General features: G+C 38.1%; 1 protein-coding gene across 1 annotated transcript in view; it reads left to right on the top strand.

The window, feature by feature from the left end:
• The window catches only part of pappaa (pregnancy-associated plasma protein A, pappalysin 1a), a 103,274-nt gene extending 78,485 nt beyond the window's left edge, over window positions 1-24,789 (top strand). Inside the window, exons 21-23 of the mRNA XM_067407423.1 lie at window positions 6,196-6,267; window positions 8,437-8,535; window positions 24,544-24,789. Of these exons, the coding sequence (XP_067263524.1) occupies window positions 6,196-6,267; window positions 8,437-8,535; window positions 24,544-24,648 (276 nt within the window). The 3' untranslated portion in view covers window positions 24,649-24,789. The remainder of the gene's footprint in view (window positions 1-6,195; window positions 6,268-8,436; window positions 8,536-24,543) is intronic.
• The last annotated feature ends 461 nt before the right edge of the window (window positions 24,790-25,250 follow it).

The raw sequence follows: 25,250 nt of genomic DNA, 5'->3' as shown, positions 1-25,250 counted from the left end.
GAGACTCCGCCTTCTTCTCCTGTTCATTTCTTCTGTTGAGTCCATCTAGGTCAGACGTCCACGAGAAAAAACGTGAACACACTGGAGAGCTGCTTTATAGTTGAAAATGAAGTTGACTGACACTGTTTTTCATGTTTGATATTGTAAATTTGGATGTTTTTACACAATCTGTTGTATAAAGTGGTGAATAAATAAACATGACGTGACTTTACGGGGGCGCTGAATTGCAGAGCTGATGCAAACATCCACATCGCTATGATCGGATGCTTTCTTAAAGGGATAGTCATCATTTACTCACCTACAAGTTGTTCCAAACCTGTATAAATTTCTTTGTTCTGCTGCACACAAAAGAAGATATTTGGAAGAATGTTTGTAACCAAGCAGATCTTCCCCCCCCTTTGACTACCATAGTATTTATTTTCCCTGAAAAGTTAATTAAGGATAAACTTGGTAGTTCAGTCAGAAATGTATAATACTAGGAAGGCAATGCTAGAGCTAATTCATATGAATTATATCCACCAATTCATGTGTAAATGTGTAATATATATACAGCACACACACACACACACACACACACACACACACACACACACACACACACACACACACACACACACACACACACACACACACACACACACACACAGGATAAGGGGAGCACTAGGGCAACTGTAAATGTTCAGCATTGCATGTTTCACGTCCTGTGTAAAAAGTGAACTTCAGGCTCTGCTCGGCGAACACATGCAGCGATTGTAACTTTGCGTTGAATGTCGCAGTCCTCCAATTACCGCTCATTAGCCGCAGGCTCAGGCATGCATGGCTTTCCCAATTACCTGGCATTGGTAAAACAGGGTATGATTACAGTAATCTCTGAACTCATCTGAACCGCAGCGAGGCTGAGGCCAAGTCATAAAAGTTAAAAAGCCATCTGTAATCACTATAATTTCAACAATGACCCTGTTACAGACATTAGTAGAAAGACTTCATATAAATTTACCTGTCAGAAGTATTGCAGTGTTTTAGCGGTGACTGATGGATTTCACTAGGGGTTTTATGATGGCTGTGTTGCTGAACACCTGTCAGGCAGGAACATTCGATCTTCGATCCTTGCTCAATTCATCGAAAGGCTGGAATACACTACAAAGTCTGAACGTATTTTAAAACACTACTGAAGGCATCATACACTTGCCGACTTCAGAGAAAAACTGGCCATCGTAATTTAAATGACCGAGGATCACATTGACAAATAAAAACAATATGCGTTCTAAAAGTGTTCTAAATGTTTGATTTCCATCGATTGGACGGTTTCATAGTCTGAAGCTTATAATCAGTCTGTGCCCATCATACACTGCACACACACACACACACCTCTGACCGACGCATTAGCGCTGCCATCTGAACCCTGGTGTGCACCAAACGAGTGGACCGAAACCCCTGAAAAGTTGGTTCTTGGTCTGCTTTCAAACAAACTCTGGTGCGGTTCGACTGAAATATGAACGCAGCATGCACCAAAGACATAAAACAGGACAGAATGCTCTAGCATACTTGGGATTCTTGTCATAGTCGTGATGTCGCCCATCACACGGCATGGACACACAAATCAGATCTGAACACAGCGTGGACGTCAATAATTTTAGATCAGATTCCATTCGGATACACACATAATCAGATTTGGACTGGCAGTCTGAACGTTGCCTTGATGAACCAAGAGAATCAAACTAGTGTGAACACACCCTGAGATCAGGGAATTTCAGGATTGATCGAAGACACTAGAAAGTTGCTGAACGGCGTCCCCCCACTCCTGTTGTGTTTAGATGGGCATTTGTGTCTAGTCAGGTGGTTTTCGGCAGAGAAATGAAACAACACGTTTCTGATTGATTTGTGTAATTGATATGATCTTCCCTGGGTGGTAATTCGAGTCTGGAGACAGAGTATGAGGGGAAGAGGAGGCCAAATCGATGCGGCTGAAATGTTCCAGGGGGGTTGACTGAGGTCAGATCAATAACTGTTCTCTCAGCAGCCTGTGTCAATCGATGCTGTTTGAATTCCACAGCACCTGTTCCCTTCTGCTGGCCGCGCAAGGGCACGATCCGTCCCTGATTGACACCTGCGCTAATGCTAATGGTCGTGCTGTGTTTGTTGGCCAGTGCTGCGAGAACGTCCAATAAATCCACTCCGGCCAAGGTGTCGAGGAGAAGTGGAAAAGCAAGCTGTCTGAAGCTTTAGTAGCCGTACAAATCCAGAGTCTCGTTTCCCATTCTCACTTTCTTTGTTTTATGTTTCCTGCTGAGTCGGTTGAATCACTTATTGTGACGAATCGGCCCTCGAGAGCGATTCGTTTCAGGTTTCACTGCTGCCCTACTAAGAAGCTCCTCTTATTTTCTCACTTATTTGCTTCCCTGACATCAGCAAAATGACTGTGCACATTGCTGATGCATAAAGGCAGACCGTGGCCTTTACGTGATGCCGGCGCCTCTTCGGAGAGTCGATTGTTCATGCTGGGTCCGCTGAGGGGAGTGCTAATATTAACCTCTAATTAATAAACCAAACCTTTATTAAAGCCCTGAGAGCTTAATGTGATCTCAGGAGCTCTGGGAGAACAAAGCGTGGCCATCTGATATGATGGAGGCGAAGATGGCATGCTAGTCTGAGGGAAACAAAGCAACCTGCATTTTATCATAAGTGAGGTCACTCAGGCTAACGGCATTTAATGTGTTCACTAAAGTCTGCTACGTGCAGAATCTCATGATATTTTGGGCTGGTAACCCTCCAGACTCCAGTAAGGGTTGGATCATGGACTTCACCATAATTAACCACAGTCCACTTGAGAGAAAATCTGTCTGAATCTGTCTGTACATTTCCCCACCGGTCAGTCAGGGTCAGTTCTGTGAAGTCTGGATGAAGACTGGATGGTGGAAATCCTTTTTCTTCTGCGGTCTGATGTTCTTCAAGAATTGGGCAGAATTGGGAAAGGGGTGGGGTTCAATAAAGTCTGAGCCCTTGTGAAAAATAAGTGCACTTAAATGTATTGAATGCACTTTGTGTGCGTTATGTACAATGGTTTCCTGCATTTATCCCATTGGCATGGTTAACCCCTACATGTGCAGCTTATTTATTAGCACTAGCAAGTAAACCCTTCCCAACTGTCCTGAAATGCTTCCGTGTTTTCTGTTCCTTCTCCTTCACTACCATTAGTTTTTTCTCTTTTTTTATTGCATTGATTTGCTGACTGGCATGAAAGGATAAACACCTTAGTTTGCAGTGGAGGCTACAGCATGAGAAGAGGCAGGTGCTTTGGTGCGTGTGTTACCGGGACAGGGAAGGTTTAGGAGCTGTAGAGCTCAGACAGTCCTTTAGTTTTGGCCGGCCTCGTGTCAGACCGTCGAGGTTTATTTCTAATGAACATATATGTGTGAACACGTCTCTCTCTCTGTAATATCTCTCCTTAACTTGATGACGAACATGCTGGAAATGTTTCACAAGTTGTTGAATCTGGATGGGTTCCCGATTTCTTTTTATTTTTTATTTTTTCTTCAAGTTGGCTAGAGCTGAGAGACTTGTAAAGGTAAACATTCTTGTTTTGGCTTTTTCTTTTTTTTGTGGTTGGCTTTGAGGGGAACAGAATAACACCATTGTGTGTCAGTTTCTTGGGATTGGCAAAAATCATAATCACGATTATTTTGGTCAGTATTGAAATCATGATTATTTAACACGATTATTGGTGGGTGATATGATCAAAGTCTTATTTCACGATACGAGTCATTTTAAATGTCAGAGAAATTTCACAATTATCAATACTTCAGCAAAAACTAATACTAGGTTAATTTAAGTAAAAAGTCCTCAAAACAGCTACAGCAGACAATAAACAGTCAACAATTAAATAAGAACAAAGAAACTAATTACAAACAAAGCAGACAGAAAATACAACAGAACAAAAATACGAATGAAATATAGCTGCAAGCAGCGATGACGGGCCCAAGCCTGGGGGCACCGCCACCCCGGTGGCTTCAGGGCAACTGTGCACAGCGGGCAATAGGCAGTTAAAACGGTTAAACATCGAAGGACTATGTCAAATTCCCTCTACATTTACTGCACTATAAGGTGGCGCTAGAGAGCCCCTCCTCCCTGCCCGTTTCTAAGGCTTTGCCCTAAGGCTAACAATCCTGATGTGTGTGAGGAGTTTCAAACAATTTGAAGCATGCTAAGATTCTCAAAAGCATCCACAACGAATATTAAAGTTTGATGCGTTGCCAAGGCAACTGTGTTTCAGATATCACAATTCTTTTGAAAGGTCTATATCTGACATGTTTTGACATTATTCAAATGAAGTTTGAAGCAAATCGGGTAAAAATAAGAGGGTGATCTCAAAGCATGCTGAAAGTAACATATTACCTGCTGCCAGTTGGTGGCGCTATAACTTTGACTCACAATAGTCACATCCATGTGATCAGCCTTGTACAACGAACACACAGCCGAATATTCATCAAAATCAGTTAATGTATGCAGAAGTTTTCTTGCTATAAACTTGTTGCCTCGCCACGGCCAAACCGTTTGAGATATCCAACATCTGTTTGCAATTAAACAACTTCAGTGTCTTAGCACGGGTGTGTGTGTGTTTGTGTGTGTGTGTGTGTGTGTGTATGTGTATGTGTGTGGTGTGGGGGTGTTTTCAGACTTTGTTCAAGGGGGCGCTGTCGAGCCCCCCTGCCACGCCCAGGTACCAGCTTCGGCCCGACCCTGATGGCCGCGGGTTCCAATGTGTGTGCCAATTTTCAAGAGTTTTTTAACATGTTAAGGCCCCCAAAAAGCCCTGGAAGATGAAAAAAAAAAAATAATAATAATAATAATCCTTAGGGGATCAAGAGAGCCCTGTGCGTTTTTCAGATAGATGTACTAACAGTGGTATTTAGATAAGTAATACCCAACAGAAATTGAATAAAGTAATCAAATGTAAAATAACTGCTGGATACATTAAATCTAGACTAATTCTTATTTAAAACTAAAAAAGTTGTTCAGTTAGTGATTTTTATCTTTGTGTGTTCATGTTAGATTAACAATGACTTTAGCAATCATTAATGTTGGCTGCGTTCAATTTAAGAGCTGCATGGACCCAATATAAGCCTACTGTTATACTGCCTTCACGAGGTCTTGGAGTTATGGTAAATACGAGTTTTCTAGGTAAACATTGCACCTGAACACCCTTTCATTTCACAACATGAATGTGATGAACTCCTAATCACGACTTCAGAAGTGGTAATTATCAAATTTCAGATAGCACGTGAAGGCAGCAATACACACGCGCACTTTCTCAGTGTACACTTAAGACAGAACCGACTGCATTTACGAGGATACTTACCAAAATGGCATTTCGATATATTTGTGTTGGCTATTTGACTGTTTAAGCGTGTATCTGAAGCCCTGCAGCACTGTCTCGAGAGCGCGCACAGGTGGCCGCCTAGGGAACAGAGTCCGTTTTGCGGCTTAATGCGCTTTTAATAGCACTGTTTATGTTTAATATCAAACACGTCCCGAAGTTTAGCAACAGTTTACTGCATTTTATGTTGCTCTCTTATTCGGCTGATTTGGATGTTGAGTTTGGGTTAGGGAGGAATGAAAGCACACCGCTGTGAAGGAAAGGAAGATGGAATGCAGCAGCGGTACAGTAATCATTTTACCTCGATTATCTTGTTTTCATAATCGTTGGAAGCCAAAATTGAAATCTATGAAAATATGATTAATTGCACAGCCCTAAGTCAAGTCACCTTTATTTTTTTGGTGTTTTATCAATAGAAATAGTTTCAAAGCAGCTTCACTGTAATAAACAGAAAGTCAAGCCATTGACTTCCATAGAATTCTGGCTATGGACTTCATTGACTATTGAAGTCAGTGGGGCCCTTTCCCTCATTCTTCAAAATATCTTTTGAAGAAACTCATATAGGTTTGGAACTACTTGAGGAGAGTAAATGATGACAAAATTTTCACTTTCAGGATGCAAGCTTCAAATATAAGACCGATTAATTCAGCTGAAACGCAAGATAATGGTGTCATTATTCAGCTCAATTCAGTTTCAGTTCAGTGTTGATTCTATTCAGTTCAGTAACTGTGTAAAGCATCTCTACAGATGACAGTGGTACACCGAAATTGCATGTTCTTCTAGTCTTTCTGAAAGCCTCTTTGTTTCATGCCTCTTTTCAGCTCATAGTCTGCACCATGGGCCTGAAGTGGTACCCTCATCCGGAAGTCCTGCGCTGCATAAAGGGATGCGAGGTAAGACTTCCGTCCAAATCCTCTCAAATGGCTCTCTATCCTGTGTCTTCCCTCCCTCACTGGCGACACTCTTGCCTTGACCTCCATTTGCAGAGGCCCAAGAAGATTTATGAAGATGAAGATGTAGAGGAACTCTACACTAAAGTCAGTACATGTACAAGTGACTGTGATGTACGGTGCTCTTCCTGTCTCTGTTTTCCCCTCTGTGCTTGTGGAAACCTGTCACTTGCAATCTGATCTCTACAAAATCTCTACCATACGTTCTTGTTTGATAAGAAAGGATCTGCCAATGAAAAGGTTCACTTTGGAAGAAGTCTATTAACTTATGGAAGCCAATTTCAAACACATAATTGACTTTACTGTGTCTTAATTTTGAATTTGTATCTCAATTATGACTTACTATTTCATCATTTTGAGTTTTTGTCATAATTCTGACTTAGTATGTTAGTATCTCGGAATTTCAGCTATGTCATAATTATGACTTACTGTCGTAATTTGTATTGCATAATTTACTTAGTACCTCATAATTTCGACTTTCTTCATAATTATGACTTTCACGTTTTTGTCATAATTATGACTTATGATTGAATTTTTGCTTTTTATCTCATAATTTTGATTTAGTATCATAATTTTGACACTACAGTATGTCATAATTTTTACTGTTTATCGTATAATTCTGACTTAGTATCTCATAATTTTGACTATCATATATTTGACGGTCCTTCATCATTTTGACTTTTTAGCTCATAATTTTGACTTTTTCATAATTATGACTGAAATGTTTGCTTTATCTCATAATTTTGATGTAGTATCATAATTTTAACACTACAGTATGTCATAAATTACTTTTTATCACATAATTCTGACATAGTACCTCAAAATTTTGACTTGCCATAATTTTGACTAATTCTTGTGGAGTCAGTATCTCATAATTTTGACTTTTTTAGCTCATAATTCTGATTTAGTATCTCATGTTTACATAGTATCTCATAATTTTGACTTTTTTCATAATTGACTTAGTGTCTCAATGTTGACTTGTCATAATTGATTTATTACAGAATTTCAGATTTAAAAAAAAAAAAAATCTCATAATTTTGATTTGGTATCATAATTTTGATATTACAATGTCATTTTTCTTTACTTTTTATCACATAATTCTGACTTAGTATCTCATAATTTTGACTTTTTAGCTTATAATTCTGATTTAGTATGTCATCATTTTGACTTTCTAGATCATAAATTAGACTTTTTGTCATAATTATGACGTGACAGATTTTTTTGTTTGTTTTGATCTCATTATCATAACTTAGTATCTCATAATTTTTACTTTTTAAAGTAAAAAATATGATTTATGTTATAATTATGTGCCAGAAATTGGCTTTTATCTATGCTGTGAAGTTCTAGCCAAGCACAGATTAGCCTAAACTGGTAAACTTTTCTATTAAGGACAAATGACCTGATTCTTGACTCTTATCATTCACAAATACATGTACAGATTAGGACAAGTGTGTGAGCTTGTCATGAGCTTGTTAATATGGTAATCATGTCAATATTATAAAATATGTTGTCAGAGTGTAAAGACATCCCATTTTAAAGAAATATCCTGGGATGGAACTTTGGATGAAGATAAATTACGTCTGCATGCTGTCAATTAACCGAATATAAAATTATTTTCTTCCTTAGTATATATATATTTTTCATCCTTTCTTGTTTTACAAACATTCTTGTTTTCTGAAGAAAAAAAGTGGCTATGCTTAAAACAAGAAAAAAAAAAAAAAAGTCTGCAACTGGGGTATGAAAAATAATATAGTTTTCCTTTTTACTTGTTTATTTTTCTTACCCCACTGGCAGACATATGTTCTAGTTTTAAGCGTAAAGTCTCAAGCTTTGAGTTCAAGCTCACTTTTTCTTCAAAATGGTGGGTGTTGGAGAAGATGACCCGCCAGGCCTTACTTATGACACACGCAGAAGCAATGAAGCATTGAATATATTTAGGCTGATAACAGCTGTGTTCATCCTATCGGGGTGAACTCAGGTTGATTGGGACACTGTTTGTCATTGAGATGACTGGGAAAAAGTGTCCTAATCAACCCAAATTCATCCCACAGTAAATCTCTCCATTTCTCATGTTAGTGGTGCTCTGAGTTTCTCTCTCTGTTTTTGTCTCAGCCTTTCATGGGTGACAATTACTGTGACGCCATCAACAACAGAGCCTACTGCAACTACGATGGAGGTGACTGCTGTCATTCCACTGTCAAGACTAAGAAGGTGACCCATTTCTCTCAGCAGTTTTTCATTTATACATTTCATGTCTATTATGCATATCTCACATCAAAACCTCACAATCAATTTGGAGGCGAAAGTCACTAGCTATGTTTCCATCCACCTATTTTTATGGGATATTGCGTGTGAAAAAAAAACAAACAAAAAAAAAAAACGTTGGACAGAAAAGCCAACATGCCCATAAAAAACTTATATGCTCAAGTTTTACGGATGCATTTTTTTTATCCAATAAGAAAACATGCACATAAAGTACACAGAATAAATTCCTCGACGCACCTAAAAAAAGTCAACGCGATTGGATGACACAACTGGACTAACCAGCAGACGGATCTCATTGCACAGCATTTGAAATGTTGTTTCGGTCATTCTGAAATGCCTGAGCCAAAGTCTGTCATCAAAGGGGTATAATTACCGTCCAGAACTGACTTACATGACTGCGGTCTGAAAGGCAGCAGTTCATCAGCAATGGATGATTTTGTTCTCTTCGAATCGCTGGATGGAAGCGCTGCTTTATTCGCAAATGTTCTATGTGACAGTCCAATTTTGCACATACAGAAAGTTAAATTCACAGATTTGGACGAAAACGGCTACTGACAAGTATGAGATGCCAGATGTTACCCACAAACCGTCTGACACTTATTGCACACAAAAACAGCATTCACGTTCTGGCAAGCTCTAATCTGATTGGCTGCCTATGCATAATTTCTCGGACTGGTATTTATCAGTGCGCCTGGAAGCATAGTTGTGTTTACAAAGTATCACGTTGTTACGATGACCACTTCTGAGAAACTAATCCCTGGATTTACCCGTGTCTGCCAGGTTAGTGGCATGCAATCTATTTGCAGTTTTGTTTGATACACGTTTTCACATTCCCATTCCCACATGAACTGGATAGCAGTTGAGTGAGTTGGACATATTATTATGATATCATCTATATAAGATAAATCTGCCCCAAACCACTTGTAAAAACAATCTGTTATCAGTCAGTTTACAAGTCATACTTTTTCATGTTTAACTTCTAGAACAGCCAAAATAACATATATATATATATATATATATATATATTTTTTTTTTTTTTTTTTTAAAGGAAAGAACATGTATCTTAAAATCCTGTTAAAACATTTTACAATTGTCACCATTTTAAAGCAGTGTTTGATAAGCTTCTCTTGTCCAGCTGACGTCTTGTTTTCAACTGGCTTTCGTTAGCCTAAGATTTGGCGGTGTCATTTTCAGCATTGTGCTAAAATAAAGTGTGAAGGCCAAGATTCCACACACTGGAATTCCTGTGCTTATAAAGTGACAGCAAACATTCGTTTAATATTTAAAATGATGGAAATGGCATAAAGTGACAAGATATAAATCCTATCTCATCCATCTATCTTTTTGTCCTAACAAAGCCACAACAACTGACAGCACATTTTAACAATTGCTTGGTTTCTGGTTTCACATCCACACAGCTGTATATTAAATATCAGACATCATTGGATTTTGCTGTGATGCTGCATTATTTTTCGCTTTCGCTTTAAACAGAGCAATGGCACCAGAGCCAGTTGAGCTCTACAGACGGTGATTATTTTAGAATCATAAAATTGTTATTGTATATAATAAATAAGTGCAGTTATTGATAATATTGCACAAGAGCTTACGTTGGGGCACAGATGTAAATTTACTTTCATTAACAACAGTAACATATGTAAAATTGGAATATTATGACTGATTAGAGCAGCGATACGTCTTCCACAGTATCCATACATTTTAGGGCTGCATTGATATTGCGATTTGCACGTTGCAGAATGTGCAATGTCGAGTACAGGGATTGTTAATCGGTACGGAGCAGACACCATGTGATTCTTGGATTAACTGCAAAGTTTTACCATCATACAATGAAAGTTTATATTCCTGCTGCTTTCTGTGTGGTGAATGTTAATCAAACAACAAAAGACAAAGAGAAAATGTTTGTAGTTTTAACATGGGTTAATTATATTTAATTTATACAGTGAATATCATGCAGTGTTATTTTTCATTTCATTAATCAATTTCTGTAGGCTTACCTGAATACTGTTAGATTTACCTGAAAAATACAAAGCACTATTTATTTCACTTGCATCTTTGTTCTATTATATTTATCTATGCTTGTAATTTGTTCCATTATTTTCTATGTGTATTCACTCACCTGTTGTATTAGCGTATTTAATCACCCCAATCATCCTAGAATGATTCATTCTTTCCAAATAGAGTCAATCTGGTGATTTTTTTTTTTTCATATCGCAGAATAACAAAATATCAAAATGACAGTTTTTTTCCAATATCATGCAGCCCTAACATATTTGTACATATCTGCTTGCAAAAACAGCTGTCCTTTTCAGAGATGAACTGAAAGTGAAACCGTTGAATCACTCGCTCTCTCGTACTCAAGGTCTCTCTCGCGCACGTAGTTTCATATATTTAGATATAAATAACAATGTAGTGCAACGTTATTACATTGTTCAACTAGGCAGCGACGGCATTTCTCCGCCCCCTCTGCCCGGCTCCATTTTGAGGTATCGAAATTTGACAAGACGCTTTTTGATACTCGATAGTATCGAGGCAATTCGGCCGGTACCTAAAAAGTATCTAATTTGATACCCAGCTCTAGTCATCGCTCTGTTTTTATGTGCCTTTTGAAGTATTGCATCAGAAATGCCAAATTTCACAAAAAACGTTTTTGAGCTCACTTGGTGTGCTTTTTGACTTGTGCAAAAAAGAGTAAATGCGAATAATGGGAGATGAGAATGCGTTTGCAGAATAAATTGTGATGTAGTGAATGTTTGATGTTCCATGTGACTAATCAAATAATCCGCTGATGGTGTTTAATTTACTAAGTTACCATCACCACCGTCGTCCACTCGAACAACTTAATGGAAATGCACCTAATTATTTGTTTGTTTGTTTTTATTTTTTTGTGAACTTTGAATAGATTTGCTTCACGTTTGGATGGAAACCCAGCTGTTCTGTCTTTTGTAACCAAGAATTCAAGAGCTTCTCACTGGATCTCCTGTTGCGTGATCAAGATTGACCACTAGTAAACGTCAATTATCGTAAATTATGTTCGATGACACTGAAGTGCATTGTCCACATTGAAAGTGAAATGTCCACAGCCAGACAAAATGTATTTGATGTTTTATATGAGCAGCTACAATATTCCGAATTTTCATTCGTCTGAAGCGATGGTGAGAGCAGGTTTTTCAGTTATTGCTCTGTTTACTCTCAAAGTCACTCCTCATCCAGGGTCATTTCCCTTTTGCTTTGTCATTGTTGTGCTGTCTGCTTAGCTAGGCAGCTCTGGGCACTGTCATTGTCTTAAATATTTGGCATATGCATGAAGAGCGGTGATTCATTGAATCCAGTCTATCTTTTTGGGAGTTTCAGCCTACGTCATTGAGCAGACAGGGATCTTAGCGGGAGTTGACCATGCGCCAGTGTTGATAGAAGGTTAAATTGTTCTGCAGCTATAAGCCAGACTGCTGGTGCCTCCTTCCTTCTGATAGTATGTCACACACTTGGCAGGCAAACGACAGCAGGATGGGACGAGATAAAGTCATCTTTTGATGAGCTAGAGCTTTTCGGTTGCATTGCATTGCATTGTAACAGTATCAGTTTGCTTTGTGTAGCCGGAGATGGTCTTAAGTTAGTCACTCGCTCCTGATGTCATGCACGTGTTAGATAGTTATTTGAGAGACTTTGTTGTAAATATTTCTCATTTTAGATAATCCAGTGGCTTTTGGGAACTTGAAAGCCAAAGTGGCCACTTATAATCCTTGAAAACCAAAATTCTGGACTCAAAAGACTTGAGTCTGTGTCTGATGTTGGGAAAGCTGCAAATGATATGAGAATCACCTGGAATCCTGAGCCTTGTTCAGCGTCCTGGCAGTCCTTGAAGCAAATTATATCAGCAGGGTTTTGCAAAACATCCTGTCCCTGGAAATAGGCAGGGTTTAGGGAAGAACTGCAGAAAATGACTCTGAAAGAAGCAATCATATTGTGATTGATGGATTGCCAGAGTTGGATGTGATGAGGGGAAATTCAGCAGCTATCATCTGAGTTCTACTGTCGGTCATCTGACTGTTGTCTCCAGGAGTGTAACCACATCCATTCCCCCCCCATCGTGTCCTATATTTGCACCACTTTAGCTTTATCTGTTTAAATTCCCAAACTCATTCATACATTTCCTGGTCAGGGCCACAAACACAAGTGCAGATCAATGGAGTTCACGCGTTGGTGCACAGATAAGCGGTGGCCTGCTTTGTTATGAGCCTCTGATTTCAAATTGCACTTAACTTCTCTGCGCCATTCCTGGAGTATTTTGATGAGATAATCACTTGAGATAGTATGCGACTGTTTGTTGTCCCTTGAAATTGGCTCCTAGTCATCCCAACCAAGAACTTTGGTGACCTCACCACCTGATTTTCATTTATCTCAAGAACAGATGAGGATTTCTTGAGGGTTGTGAAAAAAAAAAAAAAAAAATCTGTTGAATTTTTTTAAAGAGCGACTGAAATCGGGAAGACCAATATGTTTGGGATTTATAGAGGAAATTGCAGTACAGCACAATCTGAGGTTTGGAAGAATTGATCGAATTAGGGAAATTTCATTAGAAAAGGCATTAACAGAGATATCTGCAGGGTCTGTGTACGGAATAAGGTGTTTATTTAGCCATTTAACCAAATGTTTCACTCTACATATGCTGGGTTAAAACAACAGCTCGTTATTTCAGATCAGTTCTAGGTTAGAATGCTTGATTTACAGCATTGATTTAAAGCATTTTCTCTACTTTTCTTGGAAACCCCAGCTTTACATGCCAACCGTGGCTCTGGAGGTAAAACTTTGGGCAATAAATCAGCAAGTCTATCTCATTCCAGATCTGCGTGAAAGTCTATGTGAGCACCTAGCTGCTCCGGTTTGTTTCCTGTGCAACAACATAACTCACTGCTTAATCACCATAATACAATGCATCTTTGTAGAAACAAACTGATTGGTCTCGACCGTTTCCCGAAACCATAATATCATGTTCGCACCTCCGTCGTTTGATCCATGTTGGTTCAACAAAATAGGACTGTTGTTAATGACGTCATGTGCATTATTGTACCCAAGAGCATGACCTATTTAGGACCATATGTCTTCTTAACAAGAAACTATCCTTTTAACCACAGCTTGTTTTGGGAAACACCAAAGTTTAGTAACATGGGATCTTGTTACCATAAATGACTAACGATGCTTTTAAAAAACGCACCCCTGAATGGCGGGAATATGTTACAATGTGTTGCTCATGAAGTTAATAGCTAACCCATAACACATGCAAACTTTTTAAAACCTCTCCGCCAACTTTCACACTTCGGATAGCCTGTTTGGTGACTCTACATATATAATGCATGGTTAATCTAAATATACACATAATTTCTTGAGGTCATTCACCCATTGTGATCATTTCTAGCTTGTGTTCAACGGCATCAGTTCAAGCGCATTTCAAAATTGAGAGTAATGATAAATTGCAGTTACTTGGGTCAGATTCAGGAACTGCTCTGAACGATTCAGTGAGTTAATTCAGCGAAGGATTCGTCAGACTGATTCAAAGCAGTAATGTAAGTGAAACGGAGTCATTTGTTCATGAATTGGACTACACTGACACTGTGTTTATCTTTGCGTGCAACCTGTGAGAAACACTGGAATAATCGCGATAGGAGTGATACTCCCGAAATTTCTCCATCTACTGATCCTCTTGTCGTTCTAAACGTGAATGCTTTTATTTTTGTGCTTTTCATAAAGTGACATTTCATAGTGACCACATCTGCCAAGCTAAAACAGCTACATAATGCAGAGATAAATACATAGACTCTGGAAAAGCGCACTAAAAACAAAACATTGCAAGCAATGCCTGCAATGAGGTATGTCTCTCTTTGGGCGATCCTCTCTTTGGCCACGATGACCCTGAAGCAAAGGAAACTGAGGCACTTCCCTGCTGCTTGTGTGTTTGTTTCTCTTCCTTATCTCCCCCTGCCCTGCTCACTTTATCCCGGCTCTCGTCGTGTTCTCTGAAAGGTTTGCGTATTAAGATGTTCTGGATGGCTGGCTGTGTATTATTCCTCTCAGGGACTTTGAAGGTGCGAGTCAAACAGCATCTAAGGTCACTGCAGGATGCTTTACTAATCACTACAAGCTGCTGGCACGAGGAAGGAGACCAGTGGGCATATTAGGGCAAAGAAAGAGGAGATTCCTTTCTGGCTGAGGATGGGAGGTTTTTAATGAGTCAAAAGTTAGGTTTTCATGTTAAAGGTGCTGTATGTATTTTTTTAATTATTTTTTTTTATGTAGTTAAACATAAAAATACCATGATATTTTTTGCAGATATTTAGGAAACATGCTAAGTTCACATTCTTGTTTCTCTGAATACAATTCTACAGCCAGTTATTCTACTTTGAAATGTGCGTTCCATGTTGGAATGTCTGTTTTTGGTTTGGTTTGGTTTGTGTGATCCTGCCCACTGCCAATTTATCCAATAGTATTTCGAACCCCCCTCTGGTTGCTAGTTGGTGAAAAACACAGTATTGAAGCCATGGAGGCCAACAAACAAACTGGGTCAAAGCTGATTGTACCTAATTTAAGAAGCCTTGGAATCCATCTGAATATATTATAATAAAACCTGAATAACTCAACTCATCAACTTAAATTGTGAGGCTCGTCACCTTTCATTGTCAATTGCGCTCATTCCTGTTGCGTGCCCTCAATCTGGCAACCCGTGTTATAATGTTAATGTTATAGCTTACAAGGTCAGTGGATCAGCTTTGCCTCATTGATGACTTTTACTTATGATCATATGGATGGTTTAGAAATGTCAACAAATCCCTAAACATTGCGTTTCAACACATAGCATGTTGTGCACCTACACTCAGTACATGTTGTTGTAGGATTTACCTTGAAACCGTTTTCACTCCGGAATCACTAGTAAATTTCACAAGTTATTGCAAAGTAACAGCATGTGACACATTGCATTAAACATGACATTTTGAAGTACAAAAAAAAAAAAGTATGAATAAAAAGTATATTGTTGTATAACATGCTCCAATAATCTTTGTTTTATTTACAACCTCAAAATAATTTTGGACCTTTTCATACCAACTTTAAAGCAAGCAGGTGGGGGCGCTGTCGCGCGTTGAGAATGTAAGACGTGTTTTCGATCGCTCCTGGAGAAGGTTGCAGATTTACTCATATATTGAACAGCACAACCACTTTTTAGTTGTTCCATGACTTAAAACTAACCTCATAAACATGGGGACTACATTTGTACTTATCATAAGCTGTAAAAGGCGTCATTTCGGTCCAAAACTAACGGTAAAGGAGGCCGCAGTAAAGCCCCGCTCCCCTCGGGCGATGCAAACGAGTCCAAAACAACAATTCCCATATTAATTAATAATCATTTTAGAGATTATTTTACTTCTCTTTATGCAACTGAGCAAACTGCCAACCTCTCTGATTTTGACAATTTTGTTTTGTTCCCTCAGTATCCCTACAGTTGATTCTAATTAAGTTGACCATCTGGAATCACCCATCACTATGGAAGAACTTACCAAAGCTGCTTCCTCTATGCAGGGTGGTAAATGTCCTGGGCCACATGGGTATCCGGTTGAATTTTATAAGAAGTTTTTGAACAAATTGGGCCCCCTATTAATAGTATATAATAGTAATATGTACAATGAATCATTTAAGTCATCAAAGCTCCCACAAACATTTAATCAGACCTCAATCTCCTTGATCCTAAAAAGAGATAAAGATCCTTTGGACTGCTCTTCGTATCGTCCTATTAGTTTGCTTAATGTTGACTTCAAACTTTTGTCAAAATTATTTGCGGTGCATCTGGAATCTGTTTTACCTTCAATTATATCATCAGACCAGACAGGGTTAATAAGGGCAGGCACTCATTTTTTAATATCAGGCGATTATGTAATGTTATTTATAATTCATCTCCCCATTCTATGCCAGAAGCTGTCCTATCATTAGACGCTGAAAAAGCATTTGATCGGATAGAATGGGGATACCTTTTCTATGCATTAAAGGAATTTGGTTTTGGGGAAAATTTTATTTCATGGATTAAACTTTTGTGTTCTGCCCCCCGGGCTTCAGTAAGGACAAATAATACTCGCTCAGAATACTTCAATCTTTACCGTTCCACCCATCAAGGATGCCCACTAAGCACACTCCTTTTTGCTATTGCCATCGAGCCTCTTTCTGCCACTCTAAAATCTGACCCATTAATAAAAGGTGTTACTAGACTAGGTATTGAACAAAAGGTATCATTATATGCAGATGATATTTAGTTCCTGCAGTCTTTAATGTTGTAAAATTATTTGGTTTTATTTCTGGTTATAAGCTTAATTTAAGCAAAAGTGAATTCTTTCCACTGAATGCAGCGGCCAAAAAATACCCTTCGCATATTTTACCATTTAAAATTGCACAGCATAGTTTTAAATATCTTGGGGTTTGTATAAGCAATAGATTTCAAAAATTCAATTTTGATAATTTACTGCTTCAGGTTCAGAAGTCTGTGCTCCCCATGTCCCTAGCTGATTAATTAATTCTGTAAAAATGAATACCCTTCAAAAGTTTAGGTATTTGTTCCAGTGCATTCCCATTTTTTTTTTTTTTTTTTTCAATCCTTTTTTCAAAAACTGGATAGGTTAGTTTCAGAGTTTATTTGGAATAAAAAGACTGCTAGGATTAGTAAAACGCTTCTTCAGCGTCCAAAGTCTTTGGGGGGTATTGGTTTACCCAACTTTAGACACTACTCCTGGGCTGCCAATTTCAGGGTTTTTCAATACTGATTAAACCAGTCCCAGTTGCAATACACACCTATGTGGCTTGCTATAGAAGCAACCTCATGTATCCCCTGTTATACTCCACTATTAATAGTTCACACTCTCCCTATACCAAAAAAATTAATTGTAAAAACGTCTGTACGAATCTGGAAACAATTTAGGCTGTGCTATGGATTACAGACATCTTCTATATCTGCCCCCATAGCATCAAACTTTGCTTTCCCACCATCAATGATGGACAGGACATTTACTCAGTATATGGTTTCTCAGCGTTTAAAGATTTATATATAGATGATGTTTTTGCATCCTTTCAACAGCTCTCAGATAAGTTTTCACTGTCCAGAAATAATTTGCAGGTTCGCAGTTTTGTCCGTAATTTGTAACCTCAGTTCCCTAGTCTCCCCTCTACTACTCCTATAGATTCAATACTCTAACTAATGTGTATTGGTAAAGGGATGATATCGATTTTCTATGACAAAATATGTTCTCTGCATAGAAGTTCACTGACATCCATAAAAACTTATTAGAGGACATGGGGGGTGTTTGATATTTTGTAATTTGTGGAAAATCCTATAAATAAAATGAAGAAAAAAACAAAAAACCCCAATCCATTCCATTTTAGTTTTAAATAATGCAGCAGGTGTCATTAAAATAATAAAACCAACAATTCTAAACAACCAAATTCAGATTCTCAGTGGCCTTTTAAGATGTATGAAGGACAACCCAAATTCAGTAGGTTCTTGTTTGCATTCCCAACACCCAAAACTGTGCCAAGGTAATAAATGGAAGGAGGGGAACTCCTCCAGGGGCCGTCCGGCCGGCCTGCATTCGTGGCACTCGCAAATGTGCGTCTCCTACCTTTTTATAAGACATAATTATCAACGCATGTTGGTTTTTGCCCTGCAAATTTTATGGCTATAAAACCACATCTCCAAATGAGCTTTTCAGTTTTCCAAATTCTTTCCTTTAATCTAAGCCCTTTTAGGGATAAGTGTCAATGAAGTGCCAACCGTGCAAGATTGGGGCAAGATTGCTGTTTCTGCAGCAAAAATGAGGGTGAGAGTTTCCGAGACTTTCACAACAAGGTTTCCCTATCGAGGCTGAGGCTGAAGGCTGTGCCTCCCATGACTCCTCTTTCCATGTTTAATGGCCTGGTCACACGAGTACCACGTTGAAGCATGTTGTAAACACACCATGGACACAACAACAAACCAACGATCAATCCATAGTATACATTAATAATCGAAATATACAAATTTGCCACCAAATAGTATAATTCATCTGCCTAATTGTGGCCTATTAAGCCAGGTGGAAATGAATGTGGGCACAGGTGTGCGTTTAAGATCAGTTACAGAGATGTAAGAACTATCTGAAAGAAGGGGAAGGAGCATTTTATGATCAGCTTTGACTCATGAATATACATTTAGAGGAGTACAGTTTACTATCCTGGTAGCACTTTATTTTACAGTACATGCACTTATTTGTACTTACAGTGCACTTACCTGCAAAGTATAAACATGGGTTAAGTTTAGGTTTAGGGGTGGGTTCAGGGTTTGTACCTAGTTATTACCCAGTTATTGCAATTAATACAAGTACACAGTATTTGCATGTGGAACAGGACTGTAAAATAAAGAGTAGCACATCTTGTTAAATGCAATGTAATTACTATAGTATAATAATAGGACTAGGTACTTAGCATGAAAGTAACCTTGTTAAGTCCATGTAATTTACATATATTACTCAGTGCTTTCTTGGGTAAGTACACTTTAAGTGCACATACTGTAAAATAAAGTGTTCATCAGTCAGTAAATATTAACTAAAGCATGGGGGCTGATGGTGATTTGCAAAAGGTTGTCGTTTAGAATTAATAGAGGTTTTAGCTATATTCAATGTTGTAAATATTGTTTTATTGTGACGCTCTAACAATGTTAAGAGTCCCTGCTGGTGAATCTGTTGCACCGTCTTCATTTCAAAACACTTGCTTTTTTGTGGTTGCATTTTTGCGAAAGAATACACTTTATTCGGTGTAGGTCATATTCTGTTATAATACAGTGGATCAGGATTTGTTATTGCATTCAGACAACTTCTAGAACACGTTTATCAAATAACAGCTCGTTTCTGACTTCAATTACTTTAGACGATGAACTTTAGTCTTTGATATACTATTATAGTTTTTAATTTTAATATTTTATTTTTTAAATATTTTTATTAATTGGATTTTATTTTTATATGTTCTTTTTTATGTTATGTTTTTAATTGCTAACACTTTACAATTAGGTTTCATAATTAACACTAACAATAAACTACTTTTTTCAATTCAATTCACATTTATTTGTATAGCGCTTTTCACGATGCATATCGTTTCAAAGCAGCTTTACAGAGAATGCATGTCAACATTACAATTTAAAGAATGCAGTTAGCTAATAATGTAATAATTAAGGCAATTAATTTACAATCACTGTTAGCAGTTTAACTGAAGGTAGAAGCAATGAGCTCCTGGAAATAATGAGTATTTTTCATAAAGGGTAACATGCTGTAATAATTATTGCTTGTAGTTAGTTTATTTGAACTAATGCATTAAGTAATTAAACTTTATTGTAAAGTGTTTCAATAAAGCTAGATAACAATAAAAAATGTTTTTTTTTTTTAACTTAAAACTTAATTTCAGCTTATTAAGAAACTTTTATTTTGTTTCGAGTAAATATTTCTTATGCTTTAAGTTTGTTACCAATAACGATAATGAACTTGAAGTGAAACTTGTATCTATCATTTCATAATAAAATAGATAATAATAATCGTAAAACAAATTATTGCTGTTTCTCAAACAATAAACACATGTCATTCAAATCCTTCCTCAGTTTTGAATGTAATAAATCGGCAGACCAGCATTATGCTGTGGTGGCTTGTGAAGCTCTCCGTCTGCGCCCCGAACCCCAGCCCCCTTCGACTGCAGTCTGACACATACGTGCGTTCTGCCAGGCTCCTGCAGAGGTGGGGGGTTGTGCGCCGTGACGTACATGGTCTGTCAGGGAACTTGTGTGTGTGTGTTCTGGACTGGCCTCTGCTCCATGCTGACATTCCCAGCCACCATCGATGAGCCCCAGATGTGGCAGCTGGTCCAGCCACCCGAGGGTCAAGGGCAGAGGAAACCATGTCAAATTTGCCACCCACATCTTACTCTGATGGTGAGATAAAGAGAGGGTGCTAAACGAGGACTGAGAATGGTTGTGTGTCGTGAGATGGCAGGGAAGAAACAAAGTGTGCACCTTCATTAGGGTGGTTGATAATGATCCCCTGATTTAAAAAACCATTGGCGTCCCAGAGCTGGTTATGTTGGTCTGTCTGATGGATTTAGAGGGCACTTGTCAGCTGGTCAGGATGGGAAACCAGCCTGGCCAGTAAATGACCTTAGGGTGTTTTTTCAGCAAGGTTAGCAAAAGCCAGTCTGAATGTGTTGGAACGGGTGGACAGGAAATGCCATGCAGGGCAGTGACGGCTGGTTTTGATATGTGTCCGGTTCATGCTTGTAAAAGCTTCACAGGTAAGAGGCTCTGGAACGACTAAGAGCTGCTCACACAAACATGTTTTGTTTTCATTACTTACTCATACATGCCATTTCCGTCTGGATCACTGCACTCTCACACTACAAGCTTTTTCTTAACCACTACTTTTGTCTTATCCATGTTAACATATTTTTTTTTTTTAGAAGCACAAAAAGATCAGAGTAGTTACTGTTAACTAAAATTGAAACAAAAACTGTTTTCTGTAATTGAAATAAAGCTAAACATAAATTAAACTACGAGTATTATAAGAAAAGCCTAAACTTGAGAAATATTGCCTTGGCAACTAACTGAAATAAATTTAAATTGAAGATTACTAGAACTAAAATGAAAGTATACTTTTAGACCTTAATATAATAAAATATTTATAATTTGCAAACTATTAGTTAATTCACAGTTGATATATTGTAGTCTTTACATTGTTATTATAAGGTGCCGTAGAACGTCTTTTTAAAATATGTAATATAAGTCTAAGGTGTCCCCTGAATGTTTCTGTGAAGTTTCAGCTCAAAATACCCCATAGATTTTTTTTTTCATTTTTTTAACTGCCTATATTGGGGCATCATTCATTTTGACAGCATTTTGATTTAGTTTTAGTCATGATCTTTTGACTAAATTGCCATTTAGTTTTAGTCGACAAAATATCATAAGGTTTTAGTGGACTAAAATTAGGCTTTGTCAACTAAAATCTAATGGTCTGGGTTGCCAGGTTTTCACAACAAAACCTGCCTGTTTTCTACTCAAAAGTAGCCCAATCGTGTTTCAGGGGGTCCCCCGGTAAAAACTGCATTCCGGGGGGTAAAATCTGTGTTTTTGGCTGCGTACCCCTGGTAAAATTCGTATTCCAGGGGTTAAATGTCATGTTATTTGGGTTTGCTTCAATCCGCGGACTTAACCAGTGTTAAATGCAGACTTGGCAACACTGCTAATGAGTTTAGTTAAATTTGAAAGCATTAATCAAGAATTTCTCTAATTTCTCTCTTTTGTTGTTTGATTAATATTAAGGGCACAGACGGCAGCAGGTTTATCAGGCTGCTGTCACTTTAAGACCGAATGCACGGATCCAATACACTGATACACATCTGATATTCTCACAACTGTTTACGTTTTCTTAAGACATAATTGACTGTTTACACATGAATACTCTCCAAAATGGACATTTTGACATAATGTTGTGTGTATTTATCCGTTCAAGCGTTAAAAGATGCAAAAGAGAACTCAATTCAGTACTCGTGCGCTGTCTGAGAGGTGGCGTGCTCCGGGTCTGTGCGCACAGAAAACCGGACTGAATTGAGTTCCCTTTTTTTCTGTCGTCACACTTTTTCAGATCTATCTAGCCATATCCTTTTCTCCCATACGTTTACATTTATGAACATTTTATGCGAATGCAACAAGTTATGTCCCGCCGAGTAGATCAGCACGTTTTAGTTCAAATGTGCGCATCTACAGCGCAGGACATCATTCTGACTGGATCTCTTCCCTCCCTAACATTTCCATCTTGTTTTTATTGTTGACAAAAATGTCAATAGATTTGGCATAGTTTTTGGCATTCAAAGCTGGATTTATTTAGTTATCGTCTCATTTTCATCTGTGAAAATAAATGTCATTGATGAAAATTATTTGTCAATGAAATTAACACTGTATGAAACGAGAGAGCGAGTCTGCAGAGTGATTCGAGAGGCATGAAACTTGCACTAGTTTCAGTTGCGACATAAATATTGGAATATTATAATAATGTATAGTATAAAAGTATTCCAGAGAGCTGCATAATAATGTGCTATTTTGATGGTCTGTGGCACCAACACCACCAACATCTTGCAGGCATGTTACCCCCTTTTTTTATTTATCACTTAATTTAATTAATAATCAGATTAACAGAAAATTGCATGTAAATGGTTTTCTTTATCAGTATTTTTGTCTTGTATTACAGTAGAAATCTAAACAAGAATCAGATACTTTATCAAGATCACAGAAAAATAAATCTTGAATTACATTTAATTATTATTCAGTGTTATTTTAGTATTATTTTTATACTAGTATATTTGTTAATATTTTAAATTAGACTTTTTAATATTCAGCTTAGGTTTTAGTCATGCTTTAGTCATTTTTATATAAAACAACAACAACAACAACAACAAAACACACACACACACACACACACACACACACACACACACACACACACACACACACACACACACACACACACACACACACACACACACACACACACACACACACACAATGCAATTAATGTCTAATAAAAATTGATTTTAAGCACTTAATTAAAAACATTTTCCCATTCTTTGTGACCTAATTTAAAGTGAGAACTATTTACAGTTATCAAAGTATAAAAACATGTTCTAACTCTTTACATGAGGTAATTAAACAACTCATTATTTGCATATAGCCTATTAATATATTGAAGGTGCCCTTGAATTGAAAATTGAATTTACCTAGGCATAGTTGAATAACAAGAGTTCAGTACATGGAAATGACATACAGTGATTCTCAAAGGCGAATCTCAACATAACACCGACTGTTACGTAACAGTCAGGATCATTAATATGTACGACCCCAATATTTGCATATGCCAGCCCATGTTCAAGGCATTACACAAGGGCAGTCAGTATTAACGTCTGGATCTGTGCACAGCTGAATCATCAGACTAGGCAAGCAAGCAAGAACAACAGCGAAAAATGGCAGATGGAGCAATAATAACTGACATGATCCATGATATCATGATATTTTAGTGATATTTGTAAATTGTCTTTCTAAATGTTTCGTTAGCATGTTGTTAATGTACTGTTAAATGTGGTTAAAGTTACCATCGTTTCTTACTGTATTCACGGAGACAAGAGAGCCGTCGCTATTTTCATTATTAAACACAGGTCTCATACAAACATTACTGATTGTAGTGAAGACCTTTGAGAACGCAGTCATTAATATTACTGTAATATTGGAGCAGTTTTCAACTTGTTGAGGTTGATTGTTTTGTACACTGTTTTTCTTTACCTGTATAATATGATTAAAATTGCAGTGTATCGTCACTCCTCCTATGAGCATAATCACAATAACATAATCACAATTAACTGTTTACAGTTTCAACCTACGAATGCTTTAGGTTTGGCCAGATTTCATTCTGAGGTGACTCCACAAATCTGTTCGCTGGTACAGGATCCTACTCCATCATCGATGCTATGAACTAGAAAGTTCACTTTGTTGTGCAACAAGATAAATTGGCATATGAATTCAGGTCAGGAACAAATCAGTCTGTTCTGCCGCCGCGGCTGAGACAAATCGTTAAGCGAATGCGCAAATGCGAACTGCACATATGGTCCTAATTTTGAGCGTCTGGAGACGCATTTTATCCTGAAAAGCAGCTGAGGCCTGCCTCGAGGGAGACCGCACCGCAGCAGCTGGTGTCAGTGACGCACTGCCAACATTCAGTTGTGACGTCAAGTGCCAAACGCCATTCAAATTCTATTTTCAACCCCTCCAAGGGGCTCGTCAATTATTAAAGTCCGGAAAAGTGCGGAGCGCGTCTTGACCAGTGTCTTAACATGTGTTTCTTTTTCTCCTTCAAGGTGATTCCGTTCCCCATGTCTTGTGATATCCGAAGAGAGTGCGCTTGCCGGGACCCCAACGCCTTGGAGAACCGGAAGGGCGAGCACTTGCACTCGCTCGGTTAAATCGCTCGGACTGGGACAGGACGAGATATTCTTCCCAGAAATGCTGCTGCTTCACAGTTGTACCTCTCCTCTTAGAGCTGTTCATCCTTTCCAAGTCTACCTGCTATCTCTTACAATACGTTTGGAAAAGGATCCCAATGCCATGACCCCAAAAAAGGACCAAAGTTGGTTTGTGTAAAAGCATCAACATCACTCACGACTCCCCCCAAACATAAAGCAAAACGAAAGCAAGTGAAGCAAGAGATACTGATGTGATTTGACCAAAGGCCAAAAAAGCATCATCTCAAAAGAAGAAAGAGCTTTCTGCCGAAACACCACAGTTGATTTGTTTTGCGTTGACCTCAGTCGTCCCTTGTAAAACGGACTTGGGATGGTACGGTTGGCTCACATGATCACAGGTCGTTTTTAAAGATTAATCACCACTTCTTTTGATGTTCCTACAATGAAACAATCCATCAAATATAAATACGCAACGGCTGCAGGTCCCGTCGCGCACTATTTATGAAATAATTTAAAATGCACAGGGATAGATCGGTGCATAAATGCGGTGAGAATGAATTGAGAACTGAATTGGTTGCTGCTACGATTGCTGCTAATTAGTC

This window comes from Chanodichthys erythropterus, chromosome 13 (assembly GCF_024489055.1).
Source record: "Chanodichthys erythropterus isolate Z2021 chromosome 13, ASM2448905v1, whole genome shotgun sequence".
Classification (NCBI taxonomy): domain Eukaryota; kingdom Metazoa; phylum Chordata; class Actinopteri; order Cypriniformes; family Xenocyprididae; genus Chanodichthys; species Chanodichthys erythropterus.
This window is presented reverse-complemented; position numbering and strand designations above follow the sequence as displayed.